The sequence below is a fragment of the Chenopodium album genome, chromosome 14 (assembly GCF_948465745.1).
Source record: "Chenopodium album chromosome 14, dcCheAlbu1.1, whole genome shotgun sequence".
In the NCBI taxonomy this organism is placed as follows: Eukaryota; Viridiplantae; Streptophyta; class Magnoliopsida; order Caryophyllales; family Amaranthaceae; genus Chenopodium; species Chenopodium album.
In genome coordinates this window covers 3,633,096-3,655,271 of record NC_137847.1, presented here as the reverse complement: position 1 = coordinate 3,655,271, position 22,176 = coordinate 3,633,096, and the positions used below count along the sequence as shown (strand labels likewise).

Below are 22,176 nucleotides of genomic sequence, written 5' to 3'. Positions count from 1 at the left end.
TCTTAGAGGTTACAAGCGCGCCATTTGAATTGAGTTTGGTTTGAGCAACGAGTCTTCCAATTTGGCAATGGGTTTATTTCGGCTTTGGTCTTAAGGGCCTGTTCTATTCAGATTATTTTCAGTTCAGTTCAGCTCCAATAAGTTCAGTTCAGTTCTTAATTTCCTTCTCTCATAAAATATTCAATTGAGCTCAGCTCAGCTTAACTCAATTAAGTTCAGTTCAGTTCAGTTCAGCTAGTTTAATCAATCAGAACAAGCCCTAAGTCAGCCTATTATGATATATTAATCAATGCTTCATGTTAATTCCTTACTTGGTTTTCCACAACCTTATGATGCTTAAAAATTATTGTTTTATTTCCTTTTAGATAGTAACTTTTGGCCGTTTGAATCCCAAATCACCCCAATTTAATTTAGTTTCTCTCTATACTACATCACATGGACTCTCTTGTAAGCTGTAATGAATATCCATATAATAACAAGTAAAGTATGCCATATAGAAGTGGAAAAACAAAAAAAAGTTGGAGTAATACTCGTTGGTCTTGCAATTTATCAAACTTTTCATTTCACCTTAAATACCTATGTTGGACCCTCGACATTTGGATATGAGTCACATGAGTAGGACACTTAGACACTTCATTTTAGTTGAAAACCATTGAAATTTTTCACAAAATAGTCGAGTCGGATACTTGGACATGTACTCGTGTTGGACATGGGTATTCGAGTTCGAGTAAACACAGGGTATTGGGATGGGTAAAATCATTTTCTTTTTTTTTTTCTTTATTTGTATTTTATTAAATTTTTTATGATTAGGAAAATCTACTTACAAAAAAAAAAGATTGTGGATCACCAATTATCATTTGCACTCCTAAGTGATGGTGTGTGTATTGTATTAGAACAACGCGCAAGAGTGGGGTGCTTCTCTGCATAATGCCAAATTGCCAATAATGAAAGTATGGTAGGCACACTCCAACTTGTAACCTTAACCAACCACACACCAGATAATAATTGAGTCAGCTTCCATGTCAACCCGCCACGTGGTGGATCTGTTAGCATCCATCCAAACTCTTTCTTATCAAGTCTTACAGACCTCACCCTTCTACTACTACATCCTTCAGCACAAACCGACCTTTTCATTAATCCTGTGCCAAAAATAGTAGCAATGGCAGCAGCAGCAGCAACAACAATGGTAGCAGCTACGCTGACACGAAAACAGCAAAATCCGCCAATGATGGCAGCACTCCCAACCAACATTGGCCAGGCCGTGTTTGGGCTCAAGGCTGGTGCTCGTGGGGGAAGGATGACCGCGATGGCTGCCTATAAGGTTACCTTGATTACACCTTCAGGTACCCAGGAATTTCAGTGTGACGATGATGAGTACATCTTGGATGCTGCAGGAGGGAATGGGGTGGACTTGCCTTACTCATGCCGGGCAGGTGCGTGCTCCTCATGTGTCGGGAAGGTGACTTCTGGTAGTGTAGATCAATCAGATCAAAGCTTTTTGGATGATGGTCAGATGGCTGAAGGGTGGGTTCTCACTTGTGTTGCTTATCCTATTAGTGATGTCACTATTGAGACTCACAAAGAGTCCGAGCTCACTGGTTTTTGATTTTTTGTACTGGTAAGTGAACAAAGTTTAACTTACGAAACTTAGAAATCGATCAATTATTTTGAAATGGAGAGAGCGGTTGTTTTGACTTGTTTCTACATAATGATTGTTTTATGATACGGAGTAGTATTTTTAGTGATCCAATTTTTGTCAAAATCATTCTTGATCAAAATTTAGATCTAGTAGCGTAATATTGGAACTCATAGGATATAATATAGGATGGAATGATTTCTTTGAGATACTTGAAAATGTTTTTACTATGTTGCACTGCCTATACTTCCCAAGAAAATTAATGCTTTCATTTCAATACAATTTCTGTTGTGTTTTCTACATGATAAAGGCGTTTCAAATGTGATTAAATGTTAATTAGAAGTAACTAAACAAGTAAGGTTGCCTTAATCCTCACTTGAAATTCACTAGTGACAAAATCCTCCATGCCTTGGCTTCTTCCCATAGTTCTTCCATTTATGTGCATCTCTTAAAGTACAATTTTTTGTAAAGAACTCAGAAAATACAGTTTTATACTCTTGATTGCGCACAACGATGACTCGTGATGTAGTGACCAAATCTAATGATACTTTATGTTTTGAACTAGACTATGGGAGCCTAATTGAACTGCTCAGGTACCAAAACAATTAGGTACTACAATCAACCTCCAAATCCTTGATCAACCATGACATAAACACTTGTAGGAGCAGCCACACTCGACTCGATAACCACTCGATTTTGTGACACATTACGCAAAGCGTAATTAGGGAAGGCATTCCCACTCGTACTTAGTGTATACTGCACATGTTTTATGAGATTTGGAAACAAAAGAATCCCATTAAAATCTGCGGTGTAGGTGCTTCCATTCCCCTGAACTGCTGACTTTGCTATGGTAGCCTTAGCATTCATCCCTTTGACACTATTCCGATCAATTAGAATTTGATCAACATCTCCAAAGGGACCATCTAATTGTACAATGTCGATCCCATTTCCGGACCCTGCAAAGATGTTGTCGACGATATTGACACCATTTGCAACACCCTTGACAGACTTAAACTTAATGTATGCATCTCCTAGGAAGAAGTTGTTAGAAATAACAAGTTGTACCGGATCTTCTGCAACAATGCCGGTATAATCCAAGTACGAATTAACAATCCTTGTTTGGGTTAGACCAGCCAACTTTAAATAGATTCCGGTTCCTCCAAACCCGGTTGCTTTATTATAGCAATGCACCCCGGACAGAAGGTTAGCCTGCCCTGATACTATGATCCCTGTATTAGCTGAAAATATTACGACATCATTCACTACGTTGTCATTTCCCATAAGTGTTATTGCTGTGCCTGTGAAGTTTCTTTCACCCGGATCATTCCCGGCTGTGATATGTTGGCCTAAGTAGGAGCTTCGGATCAGAGTTTCGTGTCCACTCTCAACTCGAATGCCCTCAGACATAAAATGAACAATGTAACAATTATCTATGCTAACTCTAAGAGTATTGATAACAGCAATGCCACCGCCTTTATAGTTGCAATCTAACATAAGGTCTCTGAATGTTATGTACTCAAAGTTGTAGGATGAGCTGCTAAGGTTTTGATCTGTTGAAGAAGTTGTGTTTTCTTTACTGATTTGAGAAGGGGGTGATGCTGAAAGTTCAATAAGATATCGATCCGTTGCAAAATTGTCTGATGCTAATAGAGTTCCTCCATGCATCTGTTGAAGAAAATCATATGAAGTTGGTCAATAATAGCCAAATTCAGGTAGATATGTAATTGAAGATTCAATGTTTTTCTCCCCAATGTGAAAAGAAAATCAAGTGGATTATACATAAGAGGTGCAAATCCGTAAATTTTGAATGTCATGTTAGGTGAAAAAATTACATACAAAGTACTCTGTAATTTATAGTAATATATTACATTTGTCATTTGATAAGCAACGATAAATCACTCATAGTGATCAAGCATTTTAATAACTCTAATCTTGGAGTGATACGGAGTATAAAATGTCTAATCCAAAATTTAACCAAAGAAATCTTCTTGTAACCCTTAAGGTGATAACAAGAGCGACCAAGGAACTTATAACCCCTAAAGAGGCTAGAGCAAATCCTAATTGAAAAATGAAAATGAATCGAATTGTTGCTCTAATCTAGGAGTGATACAGATTTTAGAGTACGAAGTATATAAGATCTAATTTAAAATTAAAATTTAACCGAAGATACCTTCTTGTAACTCTTATGGCGATAACAAACAATACTATAGTTCAAATGAATCATCTAATAAAGCTCCTAAATCTAGACAAGAAAATTAGATCTCAAATGCCAAGATCATGAAATCCATGATCTCTATTTTAGCAATTAAACAAAATTAAAAGAAACCTAATACGCTTACAACGAAGCTTTATTGACTACATGTTTCAATGAAATGAACACTTATAATTACTTCATATATCAATGCATTCGATCATCTATAAAATAAAAAACTTTGTATGCATGCGTTACAACAAACTACTCATAAGATTTGGTAATAATTAGGTGAAATTTGTGCCAATTAATAACAAGTTTGAATTACGCTAACTATTGAAAGATTGTTCAATATAGTTGTTCAACATATACTCTGCTCGAGAAATGAATTGCTTACTTTAGAAAAAGGAATTTACTTTCTATGACAAATTCAACATGGCATGTGTGAACCAACTTGATACTCCATGTATTTATTTTTCCTACTTTCAAGCACCTTTATATCTAAACAATCTAGTTATTAGAAAAGTATTCTTTTAATATATACTTCATCTGTTTGAGATTTATTGTTATACTCACATACTCCGCATAATAATTTATGTCAAACAAAAATTAATTAAAAAAAAAAAAAAACTTTTTCTAATGTAATAATGGTTTTTAATTATTTAAGAGCTTTAATTTTTAAAGCATAATCATATAATTATAGTAATCGACACAAGATTTTGTTTTTCATGATTAAATGTCATATTAAAAAATGTATTAAAACATTTATACACAATCCCAAGGGACGTAGTATATGGATCATACCTTGGTATTTGCAAGATGTTATCAAATCCCTAATGCACGAAATTGGGACAATGAGACATCTTTTTATTGATGTAACACTATTCGGGTCTCCTAAATTCTATTGTTTGAGCATTAAATCTAAATAATTTGATGTTACCCTTTGAAACATAAGGTGGAAGAAGACAAGGTCACTAGAAGAAACTTCAATTATGGAGAAAAGTGTAATTATAGTTCAACTACAACTCCTAGATTTTGATACTTTGTACGTAGTATTTTTTTTAGTCCAGCCGTCGTTCACTGCAACACCCATGGACTAAAGAATCTAACAACTCCTATTTCCAAGCATGGTTTTCTAGAAATACACTTACTCCAATTTTTCTTGAAAAATGTTTTCAATATTATAAAAGATCTTTTGATTAATCTCTTAACTAAGTTTTCTAGCAAAAATAAAAAAAATTAAAAATTAAAAAATCTAAGTAGCTAAAAAAAAAGTCATCAATTTATTTTGTTTTTTCTAATCAAATTAGCTTAGGGTTAATTAGTCTTTTCATATTTTCATCTAGATCTTAGGTTAAATTCTAAATCGGTTTTTTTTTATTTTATTTTATTTGAAAAGGACGCGAAGGAACACTTTTATGCATATAAAAAAATAAAACAAAATAAATCATTGTCCTTTCCAAAATATAGACATATTTTCTTGCTTCGCCCGTGATGCTAAAATTATGAGCATAAGATGCTTTACTTCTTGATTACTCCATGTACAATTAAGTTTTCACCACAACAAGTTAAGAGAGTATTATTGTGATTTGCGAGATCCAACAAAAAATTTTACTCATCCATTTGCAAATGAGACAAGTAAAAAGAAATAAAACTTGTTGAATTCTTATACATAGTAACAATTTATAGTTTTCTTATCTTTAAACACCACATAATCAAATTGTACATGTTTTCCACATCAAAGTCTTTGATGTAAGAATTATTGCAAAGAAGATCAAGAAAATTAAGTTATTTTACCAAATGACCTCTTTAATTTATTCACATTTGACTGAGGCAGGTGAAGTAGAATAAATGAAACCATGAATAAATTGCGTCAGACCAAAAACATGAACAAGTAAAGAGCTCATTAAAGTCTAACAATTACTCTATCTTGCAAAGTCAGTAATAAGTCCAACATTCAACTAACCCAAATAGTTGTCGTCAAATAATACATCATAGATTGATGGCTAGATTATTGCCGTCAAACTCAAGTTTGTTCTAATTTGTGTGTTTTTATTACTCCTTATATCAAACTATCATAATTGTGATAATAACACCAAAAGATTATGAGTCATTTTGGTCACTAATATCTCCAAAATGTTAGGCTTTTTTGAAAAAAAACATACAATCAAAACAAAAACTAATACATCTCGTAAACATAGAACACGTTAACTACTTCATATAGTAACTCTTTTGTCCAAAGTTAAGTCGAATTTAATTTGATCACTACTTTATAATAGAACTATAGACACATTATCTTTGTGTATATATTCGTCAAAGCTTAGTAGCTCAACATCTTTACCAAAAATTTTCTCTCTTGGCTCGTGTCCGATCCGTCATTGAACATATAACCTCATTTTTCGAGAGTAAATTCAAGAATCTATCTATCGTCATTCCACACTACTTTTATTTACCTCAGAAAAAAGTCGTTTCACTCACCAAAATATCTAAAACCTTCCCTAATAAATCTGTACCACTCCTTACTACAACAAAAGTAAAAAAAAAATTAGTAGTACCACGTACTATATACGCTCCTTGATTTGACGACTCAATACAAACATTTAATCAAATCCCAATTTAAATTAGCATAAGACATTACAAACAACAATAACAATAATAATAGTAACAAATATAACAATAATACTACCTTCAATACATATTATTTGCAACAATTTGACATAAAATGCGAGTAAAAAATATTTAATCATTGCAAATAATATGAAATAAAAATAGAACTACAGAATAATAAAGAAGTTAAAAAAAAAATGAACGTACCACAATATTACCAATGTTGGTAGTAGGAAATTGGAGAGGACGACTAATTAAGTAAATCCCACCATCAAGATTAATTTGTACACCACCAAGATTACTAATCCCATCTATTAACACACCATTGCTTATACTCTTACTAGCATCCGAAAGCGCCTTCATTAACGCTTCCGTACTATCACTCTTCCCCGTTGGATCTGCGCCATATGTCGACACATGATAAACACGGGTGCTCCCTACCATACCCTGCACCATCATTATCATTATCTTACCCTATTCAGTGCAACCGTTGTATATCATATCTTATGTAGCGCAGCCAATTATTATTATTACGTACTAAGTAAAACTTACCGAGGAGGGAGCGAGGGTAGGAGAAGGAGAGATTAATGAGGAAGGTGGTGAAGAAATAGAATCTTTAATAGCCTGCATTCTTCTTCTAATAAAATCACGATGATCATTATTACGAAGATTATTATTATTTGCCCCGTAAACTTCAATTAACATAAGATGACTGATTAATTCTATGATTACAAGACAATTAAGGAGTAGAAGGAGAGTTTTTGTTGTCATTAATGTAGCTTTCATTATCAAACTCTTTAGCTAGCTAGCTCTCCTCTACTACTAATTCGATGTTGTTGTTCAAAAGGAGAAGGAAGAAGCAAAGAGAAATATGGTGAATGAAAAGCATAGGTTATAAATAAATATAGTTGTATATAACATGGTTTTTGGGGGAGAAAAAAAAGGTGGGACATGGAAAGAAGAGGGGCTAACTAAAAATGAGACAATTAAGCAAAGAATATGGGATTAAGCTCTTTTTACTAATTGCTCATACACATAACACCTCACTAGTTAGTTTGTCAGTTTTGGTATTAATTTAATTCAATTATTTATTTGAATTGTATTGGGTGATTAAAAACCTATTTCTATTTCTCTTATTTTGTGTACACTTTGCTTTGATGCATTAACTTCCTTGTTGCTTTTTTATGAAAAAACAATAAAAGTAGAGAAAACAGTTGCCCTTACTTACCAACTTCCAGCTTTATGGATCTAGTGCTTTACAAGTGGCGGGACTTATGTGGTGTTTAATTATGTTAGATATACTTGTATAAAAATAAGGTTATTGGCAAACCGGTTGAGCGGGTGCGGATATATCCTACTAAACATACCCATACCTGTCTATATGGCGGATACATATCAAACATTAGACCCTCTCATGTAATATCCACTATCCAGCTATAACCGCATATTATCCACCTAAAACTTTGTTTAAGAACAAAATGCCTAAAAATTTAAAAGCTAGACTCAAAGATTCTTAACATATGTAATATTTCTTAGAAGTATAAACTTAGCTTTACTGAATATAGTTTTAATTGGAACACGATACTCAAATTTTAAGACTTTGAACTCAAAAACAAATATGAATATATGCAATATTTTTTAGAACATATGTAACAGTTTTTAAAACATACTTAAATTTTCTTGAACATAATTCGTTAATATTGAAGACGAATTGAAATTCGATTTTTACAACGAATTGATTCAAAATCAATTTATTCTTGATTTTTAATATAACAAAAAACTGTTGAATTGTTGTTTTGTTTCTTAAATTCAATTAAAATTCCTTGAAATTTCAAACTCTATATAATTTGCCCAATTTGATTGATTTGGATGAAAAAAAATTTGATTTCACATATTAAACTGTCAATTAAGCTTGGTTTACCTTTGATTAAGCTTCACAACTTGAATTCTCAATTGTAATTGTTCAGAAATTGATACAAAACATACGAAATTCTTGAGCATGTGGTGATGGTGGTTGTAGTGGGAGAGGGAGAGAGAGTAGTGGCCATGATGGCGGGAAGAAGAGAAAGAGTGCTGGTGGTGGAGGTGGCGGCGTAAAGGCTGTATAACATGCGGTGGTGGTGATGGAGGAGCTAGAGATTGGATAGTGTTGGTGGGGAGAAGAGAGAGAATGTTTGAGGTTGAAGATGGTAGGTTGGGTTTAAAATTGAAGCCGCAACATTAACATTTTTTATCACAAATGTGCGTGGGAAGACGAGAAAGAGTGGTGGCGAAGTTGTGTCGTTGTGAGACATGGGATGGTGGCAGTGGCAGTGTTGAGGAGAGAAGAGAGAATGTTGAGGTTGAGGATGATGGATATAGTTTGTTTTCAGAACATCTACCTTAACATATTAGAACATACATGTATTCTCACATATAAAGTGTTCTCATATAAGAGAGGTGTTCTTACATGAGCCTCTCCCTATAGAGTTGATGGTGCATTTAATTCACTTGATTTTTGCTTATCGGAATATTTTAAAATTTATCATAACTTAAATACTCTAACCAAGTATCATAACTTATATGAACAAAGGTATATAAAGATTACGATTTTCATTTTTCAATACAAATCTTATAAATTTGTTATTACTAGGTTCATTTTGTCTAGTTTGTGAGATAATACCCACTGTATTAGTTTTATTGCTGATCTTATGCAACCCAAATTGGCCCAAAAATTGTTCAAGTTTGGTCAGATTTTTTGGCCCGAATTTCAAGCTTGATCTTACCCAGTCAATTTTTTATTTTTGTTTTTTATTTTATGGGTTTTGGGCAACCTTAATTTAATTTTTAGCTATAATATTAGTCCAGCATGTAAAAAAATGGCTTGAAAAGCCTGTTAATTTCGGGGAGAAAAAATGGTCATAAGTCAGAAAAAATAGTGTTTCTGCAAAAGAATGACGGGATCTGAGTTGTGGGGAGCCTGTTCGCCTGGTCAAACCGAGTTCTGCAAAACAACGAAAGTCAACTGCCTCGGGGGGTGTTACCGAGAAAGCCCCTCTGACGGTCAATTCAGTCAACTGTGTTTAGAGAGAAAGTTTGTAGAGAGAGAGAGAGAGTGGAGAAAATTCATTACCTCGCTAATCTGTGTAGATTAGTATTTATAGAAGAAGATTAACTAACTTGATTAGGGTTAGGATTAGGGTTTTGGCCGTTATGGGTCGTATTAGGCCCTATTGGGCCATACTAGGGTTTCTTAGGAGACGTGTACAAATTTTTCCCTAGGCCCAGGTGTATTTAGTACTACCTACACCCCTATCAAACTACACCGTTTTAATTAGTATTCCCAATCCCCCTATGTACACATGAGTATTACTCCAATGATAAACCACCGCTTTCCACCGCCGCAGCGAAGCCATTTCAACAAACAAATACAATAATTGTTCGAATAATTTGATCCAAAATTGACTATTTTTGCTGATTTGTTGTGGTAGTGACGATGATGAGGCAACAGTAGTTGATGTTTAAACATTTAATTTGCTTATTATATTATATTTGTGTTTATTTAATTAAATAGTAGGGTTTATGATGGTTAATTTCACTTGGTTGAAGTTGTGATTTTGATTATGAGATGTGTTTGACTTCCATGGGAGGTAGCTTGCTTTGAGGTGCCCCCTCGATTGAAGAAATTATTGATGAAATCATGAAATTCTAGAGTGAATATTAACTAAAATCTAGAAGTTATTTAGTGTAATTGAGGATTGTGGTAAATAATTGGATATGTAGTTACTCCCTCCATTGATGAATTCTTGTGATATGAGTATCATGAGAGAGAAATATGAAGCTTCATAAGGTAGCTATTAGGCCTGTACAAAACTATCCGAAAATCCGATCCGCAACCGATCCGAATTTTAGGATATCCGATCCGAGTTTTCATTTCGGATCGGATATCCGATCCGAAAAATCGGATATCGGATACGGATTCGGATAATGATTTTCAAATTTTCGGATATCCGATATCCGAAAATTGTCGGATATCCGATATCCGAAAATTGTCGGATATCAAATATCGGATATCGAATATCCGAACTGATATCCGAAATTAAAAGGGAAAATTCGGAATTTAGAAAACATTTTTAAAAAAAAAAAACTGAATATGCCTAAAACAAAACCCCTTATTTCAATCTCTCACTAAAAAGTAAAAACCCTAAATTCCTCCCTCTCTCTCTCTCTATGTTCAAGCGCCACCCCTTCCTCTGACTTCAAATTTTTCTGGGTTCGAATTCGATCTGGAATGAATTTAGGCCCTCACACTCTCACGACATAGATCTCCTTCTATGCCCAGCCACCCTTAATTTTATTATTCATTTGGATCTTCTTCTTCTCGCATTTGCTCAGAAAATCGCCATGCTCGACCTTATTCTCCAGTATGTATTTGCATTTCATTGTTTTGATATTTTTGTTGGTTTGCTTGTTAATTTGGATGTTTTTGTTGGATTGTCGATCTATTAGTATTTGTTGGGTATTTCGATCTGAATTTTTTTTTTTTAATCTATTTGTTTTAATTTTCTGGTTTTCTATTTCGGATTGTTTTAGTTTTTTTATCTGATTTTCTGGTTAAGTTATAATAATTATGTGAGATTTAGTTTTCAGTTTGGGGAATTCAGATTCTTATTTTGTAAATGTATGTGTTTAATTCCAGGTCCATGGATGAAACCGTTGATATGACGAGTGAGAGTGTCCTCCTTCAAATGAGGAAGGTGCACAAATTCTAGAAAATTTAAGTCTACAATCAGAAACAGAAGTTCTTCATCCAAATAAAAGACCATACGAATTACGAAGAAGCTACTCCAAGACACTAAAATGCTACTGTTTAGTGTTTACTTGTTTAGAATTTGAAGAGTTGTATGTCAAATTGTCAATTGATATTTAATGGTCTTTTGGTAATTTAATTTGCAAAAAAAGATAAAGTTAATGAGATTTATAAGATAGGCATAATGCTCAAATACGTAGTATTGTACAAGACTACAGCCTTAATGATACAATATCGATAAAGTTAATGAAATTTATAAGATAGGCATAATCAATTTCCAATAATATTGGATAACGGATATCCGAAATATCCGATCCGAATGATTTCGGATATCGGATATCGGATATCCGAAATTTTCGGATCGGATTCGGATATCAATTTTAGATATCCGAAGCTTTGGATATCCGATCCGAAATCTCATTTCGGATCGGATATCCGATCCGTGAACAGGCCTAGTAGCTATGGTGTTGAAGAAAAAGAGAAAAGTTATAAATGTGTTTTTTCTTTAATTTTTTCCTCTTTTTAATATTTATTGATTTTTCCTTTTTTTATTTTTTTAATAAAGATATATAACTCTTATAAGTTAACGTATTTAACTTTATAAGTGAACATACAATATTTTGTAAATGAACATTTTTTAATAATGGTTATAAATAAACATGTAATTATTACATAATTGAACATATAATGTTTTTCAAATGAACATATAATGTTTTTCAAATGAACATATAATTATTTATAATTGAACATTTTAATTGTGAACCATTATTATAGAAAAATGTATTAAATTTATATATTTTGTACTTATTTTTTAATTAATTTGTGGGGAAATGGTAGATGTTCATGAAAAAAAATATTGATTTATTAGTTTCTTTCAAAAAAATTCTTATCGCGATTAACATGTCTTTTTCAAATAAATTAATCGATTGGTAAATAAACAAGTTTCTAATGATTATTATTAAAAAAAAAAACAAGTATCTAAAGATTTAACATTTTCTTTTTTGAAGAACGTTTATTGTTGCATGTCAAATTTGTTGTTTAGGAAATTTGTTCATCTATGTAATGATAAATGAACATTTTTTAATGTAGCTATGTTTTGGTAATTATTAGGTGTTTGATTTTTTGTAATTGATTTTGATCATATGCTTTTTGGTTCATGAACATTGTATCATTTATTATTTTATTGCTAAGGTTATACGAGTATTTCTTTGTTGGTTTATACTAATTTTGTAAATGAACATTTATTATGTTGACAATGATTAATAAACAATACATAATATTGTATGAATTATGACATACAAAGTATAACTTGTTTCTCAAATATTCTAATATATATAGTTAGTGAAGGTTTAAAATTTACAATTGTTAATGCTAAATCACCAATTCAAGTTGTTATGGATATTTAGTTTTTTGTTTATGAACATGTTGCTTTCCTAATAAGAACATTATATATATACACTATCTATATATTTTCTTTTGAAGGACATGATTTATAGTAGTACTTAAGGAAAAAGAAAGGTTTACGCCCTTCATAAAAATCAAAATGAAATTGTATTCACCAAAAAATGAACTATTGGATATTAATCCAGGTCAAATTCGAACAATTCAAGATAATTGTGTTATTGGTTTGAGTTGCTTGACGACTCCATGCCTTCTTGATTTTTTTTTTCTAGCTGTTTGCCATCTTCATTTTTTCATGCTATTGCATGGTCTAATTTAATTTATCCACGATTCATAATAGATAAAAAAAACATATAAATCACTAGATTTGAACAAGAACATATAAGTATTGAAATGAACCAATTTTTATCTGCATATCGTGGATGAGTATAACAATGGACATGATCAATATGAACATCTATTAATATATAAATGAACATATATTAATTTGGAAATAATCAACTATTTTTATGGAAAACGAATATTTATTAATATATAAATGAACATATATTAGTTTGAAAATGACTATGAAAGATAACGATCAATGAACATGAAATATATACGTGAATAAACCCTTGAAGCTATCAATATGGGATTGACCATATATTCATATGAGAAAAAACATATATTGAAATTCAAAATTGAAATGAACATGAAATATTGGGAAAAAGATGACACAGATATAAAGTTTTATCAAAATGTTAATATGTAAAATTGTGAATGACTATATACTAATATGTAATTGAACATCTTACAATAATAAAAATGAACATTCATCAAAATAATTTTCCACTCCAAACTTTGAAAAAGAATTTACATTATTATGTGAATGACTGTATACTATATATAAATGCACATTTTTCAAAATAGAAATGAACATTTATCAAAATGAAAATGAACATTTGTCAAAAAAAAATCACTACAAACTAATTATTAATACTGCTGTTTTCTTCGCTCTGTAAAAAAAAATTGAAGAATGTACTGGTTTAATTTACTAGTTTTTGGCCAAAAAAAAAAAAATACTAAAACAATAGTATGATACTTACAATGATACAGTTACCAATGTTGATGTTTCGATTATGTTTCTAAAATACAATCGCAATAAAAAAAATTAATAAAACTATACTTTTTTTGTTCCAAATTTGAACAAATAACTTATTCTTTCAAATTTTGTCTTGTTTTGTTGAATTTCATAGTGATAGAAAGATTTCTTGTGATAATATTGTAATAATTTTGCCATTAAAGTTTTTGATGAGAGAGAAAATGGAAGAGAAATGATGTAAAGAGAGAATGGGTGAGGAGAGAGAGAATGTGCAGAGAAATTGAAATGAATAAATGAAAATGGTGGCTTTTTTTTTTTTTTTTTTTAAAAAAAAAGTACTGTACTAATTGCTGTGTAATAGTGGGTATTATGCGCATAGTTTAGGAGGGGGTGTAGGTATAGGTGCCTAGTCTTAGGTCTAGGGATAAACTACTAGGAGACGTGCTGTGCATGATTATGGAATTAACCTGTTTTGGGTTTAAGTAAGGGCATTTTGGTAATTTTCGTATTTAATGAACGTGGGCCCACAGGAAGTCCAAACAAACAATGTGAAATGGATAGAGTACTTTGTATGAGAGTAAACTTTGTGCAAGCAAGTTTACAATGAAAATAGATGAAAAAACGAAGTTTAACGCTTGGGAAATTGCCTTTCTCACCAGAAAACCAAGTTGAAGTAATTTTTACAAACTCAACCAACAAATGATGGTACTATTATTTTATTTATTTTTTTAATTTATGTAATTTTTCTCATTGTTGTTCTGATTTACTGAAAACAACTAAACTGAACTGATTGAGGCTGAACTGAATTGAAATGATTGTTTATGAGAGAAAGGAAATTAGGAACTAAACTGAGCCGAATTAAATTGATTAGAGCTAAAATGAACTGAACTGAACTAAACTAAAATTAAGCAGAACAGAATAGACCCTTAATTTTGCTACTCGTAAATATAAATATTTAATGAATGATCGTCAAAAGTAAAAGTCAAAATAGTGCAATTATTCGTATACTTTAGAACCGAAGAAGTATATGATAGAATACTCTATAGAATACGAATGTCATCCCAAGCAGCAAGATGAGTTAACGGCCACAAATGGCTTCTTCCTTCAACACACTACAACGGCGGGAACTTCTCTCTCATACTCTCTGTAAGTGTTTCTCTACTTCCTCAATTCCCCAATCCCACCATTCTTTTGCATTTTCATCTCCCAAACATGCCCTTCCTCCATTCAAGTTATCTCCTTTCTTTTTGGTTAATGCTCCTGTAACTCTCATTAGCCCTGTTAATTCTAAATCTTCCTCTAGATTGGACTGTAATTCTTCAACTGAAACTGTAGATTTTAGAGATTTTAGTGATAATTTGGGTTCTGGGTATTCTTCATCTTCTGGCCAAAAGGGTGAAAAAAATGGGGGAGGGTTTGTAGATTATGGCAAGAATAATAGAAATTCTGGTGGAAAATTGAATTTTAGGAAAAGAACTGAAAATGGGTCTGAAATTTCTTCTGCTAAGAGGAGAAGTAGAAAGTGGGAGAGAAAAATGGAGGAGATTGTGGGAAAAGTTGCTATAAATAGTAATGTGGAGGATGTTAAGGGAGATTATAGTGGTTTTGAAAAAAAGAGTCAAAAGGGTTCTGGGGTTTCTTCTAGAAGTGTTAGAGATGCTAATTCAATGTCGAAAGTTGTTAATAGAAGTGTAGATAGAGGTGCCATTAGAGATGGTGGTGATGCTTCTAAGGTAAAGAAGAAGGAGAAATTGTCTAAGAAGTGTATTGTTAATTCGCCAGAGTTTCATATGAGGAATAGCTTGGACATGTGCTCCAAAAGGGGTGATGTCTTGGGTGCAATTTCGCTGTATGATTCGGCAGTTAAGCAAGGGATAAAGATGGGGCAATACCATTATACTGTGCTCTTGTATCTGTGTTCTAGTGCTGCAATGGGGGTTGTTCGACCGGCTAAAAGTGGTAGTGGCAGTAGGAGTTTAGATGCAGTTCCCTCTCAAAAGTTAGATGGGACAAATGACTCTGGTGAGGAGGAAGACGATGATATAGATGATGAAGCTCGAGATAGAAAGGATCAAACTCAAAAGTTAGAAGTAAATGAGATTAGGGTAAGTGATGATGTAAAGAAGTATGCCCGTAAAAAAGGGTTTGAAATTTATGAGAGAATGTGCTTGGATAAGGTGCAGATGAATGAGGCTGCTTTGACTTCAGTTGCTAGAATGGCAATGGGCGTGGGTGACGGAGACAAGGCTTTTGATATGGTAAAGGAGATGATTTCAATTGGGATAACCCCAAAATTGAGGTCTTATGGTCCTGCTTTATCTGTTTTCACCAGCAATGGAGATATTGAGAAAGCCTTTGCAGTCGAAAAACACATGTTGGAGAATGGTGTTTATCCAGAAGAGCCTGAACTGGAGGCACTGCTTAGAGTAAGTGTTGAAGCTGGTAAAGCTGACCGAGTGTATTATGTGTTGCATAAGCTTAGAACAGTAGTGAGGTTTGTCTCACCTTCTACTGCAGATTTGATTGAAAAATGGTTTAATAGCAAACAAGCATCGAGAATTGGGAAAAGAAAGTGGGATCATGATATGATTACTCAAACAATGGAAAACGTTGGTGGTGGGTGGCATGGACAAGGATGGTTAGGTAGAGGAAAATGGAGTGTCTCACGAACTTCCATCGGAGTTGATGGTTTATGTAGATGTTGCGGGGAAAAGTTGGCCTTGATTGACCTTGATCCTGATGAAACAGAGAGGTTTGCTGAATCAGTTGCAGCTATAGCAGCAAAGAGAGAGAAGCATTCAAGCTTCCAAAAGTTTCAAGTATGGGACTCATAGCAATTCTATATCTTTCATAATGTAACGGTTTATTACACAGATTTTTGATTGGGAATGTTCCTTGCAGAGGTGGCTAGACTACTATGGTCCATTTGAGGCGGTAGTGGATGCAGCTAATGTTGGTCTCTTCAGTCAGAGAAACTTCCAACCTGGGAAGGCATGTATTATACCAACTTTTCCCCCGTTTGATTGAAATTCTATCTTCCTCCATCATCAAAGATTATTTGCTCTTACCTAGGTTATGATGCTTGCAGGTAAATGCTATTGTGAATGGGTTGCGCCAAATTCTTCCTTCTAGAAAGTGGCCACTTATCATTCTGCACAATAGGCGAGTTACTGGAAGCAAGCTAGATAAACCTATGAATAAGGAATATGTTGAAAAATGGAAAAATGCTGATGCCCTTTATGCGACACCAACTGGATCAAATGATGATTGGTGAGTTAGTTATTTCTCATTAGGACAGTTTGTGTCTATATCTGGAAATTCTATTTTGGGCAATTGACGTTCCACATTTTTACATGCTCTAAATTGGTGTTATTAATAACTGGTTTTGCAGGTACTGGTTGTATGCAGCTATAAAGTTTAAGTGTCTACTTGTGACTAATGACGAGATGAGAGACCATACATTCCAGCTCCTAGGAAATGATTTCTTTCCTAAATGGAAAGAAAGGCACCAGGTGAACAAAGCTTTGCAAACTCAAATGAACCTTTTTTAATCAAGACTGAAATCATTTTGTACAAGACCTGAGGATGCCTAAGTGATCAACTACTCTTCTATTACATCTCGCTTCAATTTGTCGAGGAAATTTTATCCCATTTGTCTCTCAAGAAGGAAAAGTACATATCTTTAAGTAGAGGTTTCATTGATTTTCTCTGTTTTCTGTTTGAAGGTTCGGTTTAGCTTCTCAGAAATTGGCCCTATTTTTCACATGCCACCACCATGTTCTGTTGTTATCCAGGTTAGAATCTTCTCTATCTTTGCTGCAGATAATAATAATTTTAGTATAATATTTTGTATTTATTGTTTTGAATTTTGGGCTCTGAACAGGAATCAGGGAGCGGCCATTGGCATATTCCCATTGCTTCAGAGCACCAATATGAAGAAGATAGAACATGGTTGTGTGCCACACGCCCAAACTCTCATATCGGAAGCCAGAGTCGCACAGTTGGAGCAAATTCAGCAGAAGGTAATCCTGGAACTTACTGAGACACGACTGCTGTTATTGTTTCTCCTTTAAGGAGTTAATAAAACTTATTTTATTTAGATTCCAAAGAGGATATCAAAGACCAAAGGCAATAGAGTAGCTCAAATTTTTACTCTTGTTAGCAGGTTAAAGCTCCATCAGCAGCTTGTTGTAAGAAGGAAACTGACATAGTAGTTCCTGTAAGTCACAGAGATCTCAGAAATACGCTATCAGGATCTTCATCATCAAAATCAGACCATCTCCCGTTCTTGAATGCTATAAAGGGCTGCTGAGAATCGTGCTGGGTGTGTGATAAATTTTCAGAAATGACATGATATAACCTAACACGATTATTCTTCACATTTTGGAAAACTCAAACTCAGCAATCTTATATCTTGTGAAGCTAAAAGTTTTGCTGATGTATCTGGTATGGAGAAATATTACTTGTCCTTGCTCTCTGGTTTGGCAACCGCCAATTCCTGATGCTGTGCTAGATTGAAGCTTCTTACATTCTAGGTTATTGGCGAACACATATTTTAGGATTGTGGAAATAGCATCTTAGTGTCATTACATGAGTTAGCTCAAGGAACTGTAAATTTCAGCAGCTGCTCTTCTTTTTCTATCAATATATATTGGAGAATCTTATTGGATTTCTCTCCAAAGTTTATACTACAAAGAATTTTTACATTGCATCTTCACAACTCTTGTACATTGAGGTCATCACACGTCCACACCATTGGGGTTGGTGAAGGACCAACACACATGGCCTCAGCCCGGCTAAAGCTCAGTCCAGATTTAAAACGGTTACCATGCAGTGCGGTCCATGGGCTCAAGATTATTTAATATAACAGCCTAGACTAAGCCCACTTCCGGCCTGGGCTCAGCTGAGTAAGCTTTTCTTCTAGTAAAAAAATTCAAACCATTGAAAAAACTTCAAAATAATGAGCTTGAAATGGACCAGTCCATCCAAAACCTTATCTATTTCTTGCCTATGTTTTATTACCCTAGAATCCTCGCCTAGTCTGATCTAGTCTAGTGTAGTCTGCATCCCACTCGACACTCGGACTGGTTTGTTACTTCCTCTACTTGAACATACATATGTGCAGTGTAACACATAGAATTGTAAGAATAGTATAGCATTCTACAGTATTTCATAGAATGTTGTTAGTGAATATTTTTTTCAATTTCGATTTTTTAAGGAATATTTAAATGCTAAAATAATGATTAATTTACCCTCTTTTCAAGTTATCATGACAAAGACAAGGTGAAAAAACACAAGTTCACGGGTGCTTCATATTATTTAGAATTATTTAGCATTAATGGTTAAAGAAGTGGATTTTTGGGGCCATGTGTTTTTTTGTTTACTTCTATGCATTTGTTGTATTGTTGTCACAAACTGCCAGATTAATCACGAGCCTATAGTTTCCTGTTAAACTTCCTTCCTATCACCAGAAAACACACGTCAATCATTTTTGAAGGATGAGAAAATATTAAAGGAACCATATAACAGTTTAATACTGTACTCCATACTACAGTTTTTTATTTCTTCATAATATATACTAAGTACTATTCTTCATCTTCTCTTGAAAACTAAGAGAGAAAGATTGAGTGAGAATGTTGAAGTTAGGTATCCATGCAAATGACAATCTTGGAGCTGTTTCTGATGACTCTCTTCGATTCCTCAAGTCTCTTAAGGTATGATTTCGATTGGCGTTATTTATGTTTAGTTAATGTTAACTGTTTTTAATACTCGCGTCTTACAGTTAGCCCTTAGCGCTGCATATATCATTTTATTTCTTGGGTGTTTTAGGCTTAATCTTCTGACAGTTTTCAGAACTTTGAAAGCTTATTATATTGTCATGTATATTAATTTGTTTATGTTTGGTTAATTATGTGTCTAATTCATTTAAACTGGTAGGAGTTAAAAGAGTTGAGGGCTCAGATCCATACTGCTGCTGATTATTGTGAGAAATCATATAAGAATTCCGAGGATAAGGCGATGTAAGTCGTAGTTTTTCAATTCATTTGCAGAAAGTGAAGGGGGTTGTGTATAATAATGCTAAGTTTTTTGGTTGATGCAGAGTTTTGGAGAATACAAAAGAATACTTATGTAGAGCAGTTGTTACAGTTGTTGATCACCTTGGAAGTGTTTCTGCTAATCTTGATGGCTGCATACAAAAGTGTGACCGCGTCAATGAAACTGAGCAACGAATTAATTGTCTTAAACATGTTAGTAATATGAAGACTAAACTTTCTCTATAACTGCTTAAGTACTGATGTTAGTGTCTTTTTTATTTTTTTCTGTGTTGTAAAATCGATTACTTGGTGTTGGAACAGAAACTTGATTCATGTGATCAGTACAATCACAACTTCACCCTGACTAAGATACGGTGGACTAAGGATTTGCCAAGATATTACACTCGATATATCTCACCACCATGTACGTTGTGTGTGCGCGCGCGTGTGTGTCTTTTTATAAATGTTTTCCGATTATGATTATGAGAAGAAACTGGAACTAATTATTTGATGTTTTTTTGCTTTTAAAACAGCTGATTCAAGTAAAGAATTGAGGTTGGATTTGAGGTACTCTTTCTCGAGTCTTTTTTTATGTGGATTTTTGTAAGAAAAATTTGTGTACATGCTTTTATGCTTTGTTTTAGTGTTTGGTTGGAATTAGGAGGAAAATTATTTTCTATGAAAATTTGTTTTCACATATACCTCTGTTTGATATGTAAAGGGAGGGAGGGTGGAATGTGATTCTTTGAGGTTGAAAATAGTTTTCCCACGGGTGGGATGCGGGAGTGTTTTTGTTTTATGAAGCCACATTTTCCTCCCTACACCTTCTTCCTATTCTCATGCCCTTCATCCCCTCCCCATCTTTTTTTCTACCGAGGAATTGATCACAGGAATACAAAGATGAAAGCAGTATTATTCAGTTCAATTTATTTTCTTTGAGCGAACACAACCATTGGGTTCTAAATTGCTAGAATAGTTTTGGTAAACTGCATATTAGGATTGTACACTTTTATGAGATCTTGTGCTTATTTAGGGAACCTAATAAGCCAACCAATATCAAAGGAGTTCTTAGTGAGCCTGAGTTCAAGACTATTGAAGAAATGCCACTTTTCATGTATACAAGCTTTAACAAGATTCGTCTAGGTACAAGTCCAAGGTCACCACTTGACATTGCACCCAAAGAAATCACTGGTAACACACTTTTCTGTTTTTAATTTGAATTCTGATTTCATGCTTCTTTGGTCTATGATCTAACACGTTTATGCATCTCTTGTACATTAGTCATGCCCGTTCGTGAAGGATTCTCTGTTGCACCCAAGTTGATTCGGAATCCTTCTTTCCATTTCCAGGTGAATGTTACTTGTGGTTTCATAGTTCTTACAACAACATTTTCATAGAAAGCTGACCTTTGTTTACGGCTTGAAATTGTAGGATAATAGGAAACCCAGTGGGATCAGAAGACTACTACTGTCAATACAGAGGAAATCTGTGAACGATGAAGAAATCATATCAGTTCCTCGAAGAAGTAAAAGGGGGGCATCAAGATTGCTTAGGCTTAAACTTTAAGCTTCATTTCGAGTTTTCATTGTAGAACAGTGTCGTTTATCTTTATGGAAATATACCGTTGTTTACATCAGTCACCCAGCTAAACACATTCCCTGCAAGATTGTAAGCTGTTTGAACTCTGCAACGTCGCATAAACTCAGAAGCGGGGCATGGAGGATGAACACTGCATAAACATGTAAATGATACGACTGTACTTGTGGATATATGCTATATATTATGATCCAGTGAATGTTGCTTTTGGGATGTTTTAAAGATTGTTCTAACATTTCCATTACATATTGCTTCTCTTTGTTTACCCCCTTCAAATTTCAGGGATGTGTAAGTTTGTATATCAACCAATTAAGTGCCTTTTGAGATGTCAAAGAGACGAGCCATTACATTCTGTTTTAAAATTTTAGTATACTTTCTTATGTTGTTGACTCTCTACACTTTTGACGTTGTCAATGACTTACGTCGATATGATAATGACTTTTAAATTACCTAGCATATTCAAGTAGGATCATCTCGTAAACACCTAAATTTAACCGAAAAAATTTAGGTCCATCTCAAGGAATGAAACTCTCTTGATATCATAACTTTTACATAGAGTAATGCTTTCTATGTCTAATCAAACAATAAGCTCACAATAAACCTACTAAAACTTATAAATGTTTCGAATCTAGTGATAGTGAGTATTCTTTGTCTCTCTCTTTGGAATAGAAAGCTCTATATAAAATCTTAAGCATTTTGCGACGGGAAATTTGGTATCACATGGGTTATGTTGGTTCATGCACAGCACTACTCAAGAAAGAGAGCCACTGGTAATTGCCTAACTTGGAGTTGCCATTTAAATTTTGTCATTTTGTAGAACTTATGTTGTAATTGTTGAAT

General features: G+C 33.6%; 3 protein-coding genes, 1 long non-coding RNA gene and 1 pseudogene across 7 annotated transcripts; 4 read left to right on the top strand and 1 right to left on the bottom strand.

Moving 5' to 3' along the window:
* The first annotated feature begins 1,092 nt into the window (after nucleotides 1-1,092).
* Nucleotides 1,093-1,745, top strand: LOC145579880 (ferredoxin-2-like). The gene has a single exon (XM_081637172.1). The coding sequence runs from the start codon at nucleotides 1,160-1,162 to the stop codon at nucleotides 1,604-1,606; it is 447 nt and encodes a 148-aa protein (XP_081493298.1). The 5' UTR covers nucleotides 1,093-1,159; the 3' UTR covers nucleotides 1,607-1,745.
* A 140-nt stretch (nucleotides 1,746-1,885) lies between these two features.
* Nucleotides 1,886-7,299, bottom strand: LOC145579879 (polygalacturonase QRT3-like). The gene is made up of 3 exons (XM_081637171.1): nucleotides 6,987-7,299; nucleotides 6,642-6,881; nucleotides 1,886-3,301 (listed from the first exon to the last, which is right to left on the bottom strand). Exons 1-3 carry the CDS (start codon nucleotides 7,218-7,220, stop codon nucleotides 2,255-2,257), a joined length of 1,521 nt encoding a protein of 506 aa, XP_081493297.1. The 5' UTR covers nucleotides 7,221-7,299; the 3' UTR covers nucleotides 1,886-2,254.
* Nucleotides 7,300-10,589: 3,290 nt separating this feature from the next.
* On the top strand, nucleotides 10,590-11,399 carry LOC145578599 (uncharacterized). Its single transcript, XR_014098890.1, has 2 exons — nucleotides 10,590-10,837; nucleotides 11,113-11,399. It is a non-coding gene; the product is annotated as an uncharacterized LOC145578599 (long non-coding RNA).
* A 3,342-nt stretch (nucleotides 11,400-14,741) lies between these two features.
* On the top strand, nucleotides 14,742-18,403 carry LOC145579876 (proteinaceous RNase P 1, chloroplastic/mitochondrial-like). Of its 3 annotated transcripts, XM_081637170.1 has the most exons (8): nucleotides 14,753-14,851; nucleotides 15,488-16,524; nucleotides 16,607-16,696; nucleotides 16,794-16,975; nucleotides 17,097-17,217; nucleotides 17,431-17,499; nucleotides 17,589-17,727; nucleotides 17,868-18,403. In XM_081637170.1, the coding sequence occupies exons 2-8, from the start codon at nucleotides 15,496-15,498 to the stop codon at nucleotides 17,873-17,875; spliced, it is 1,638 nt and encodes a 545-aa protein (XP_081493296.1). In that variant the 5' UTR covers nucleotides 14,753-14,851; nucleotides 15,488-15,495; the 3' UTR covers nucleotides 17,876-18,403. The 3 variants fall into 3 exon arrangements, with proteins under 3 accessions (XP_081493295.1, XP_081493294.1, XP_081493296.1); XM_081637169.1 differs by having other exon boundaries at nucleotides 14,742-16,524; nucleotides 17,871-18,403; XM_081637168.1 differs by having other exon boundaries at nucleotides 14,742-16,524.
* Nucleotides 18,404-19,163: 760 nt separating this feature from the next.
* On the top strand, nucleotides 19,164-21,698 carry LOC145579878 (protein ABIL3-like; annotated as a pseudogene). The gene is made up of 8 exons (XR_014099237.1): nucleotides 19,164-19,419; nucleotides 19,643-19,725; nucleotides 19,806-19,953; nucleotides 20,062-20,164; nucleotides 20,274-20,307; nucleotides 20,774-20,931; nucleotides 21,022-21,089; nucleotides 21,172-21,698. The product of XR_014099237.1 is annotated as a protein ABIL3-like (transcript).
* The last annotated feature ends 478 nt before the right edge of the window (nucleotides 21,699-22,176 follow it).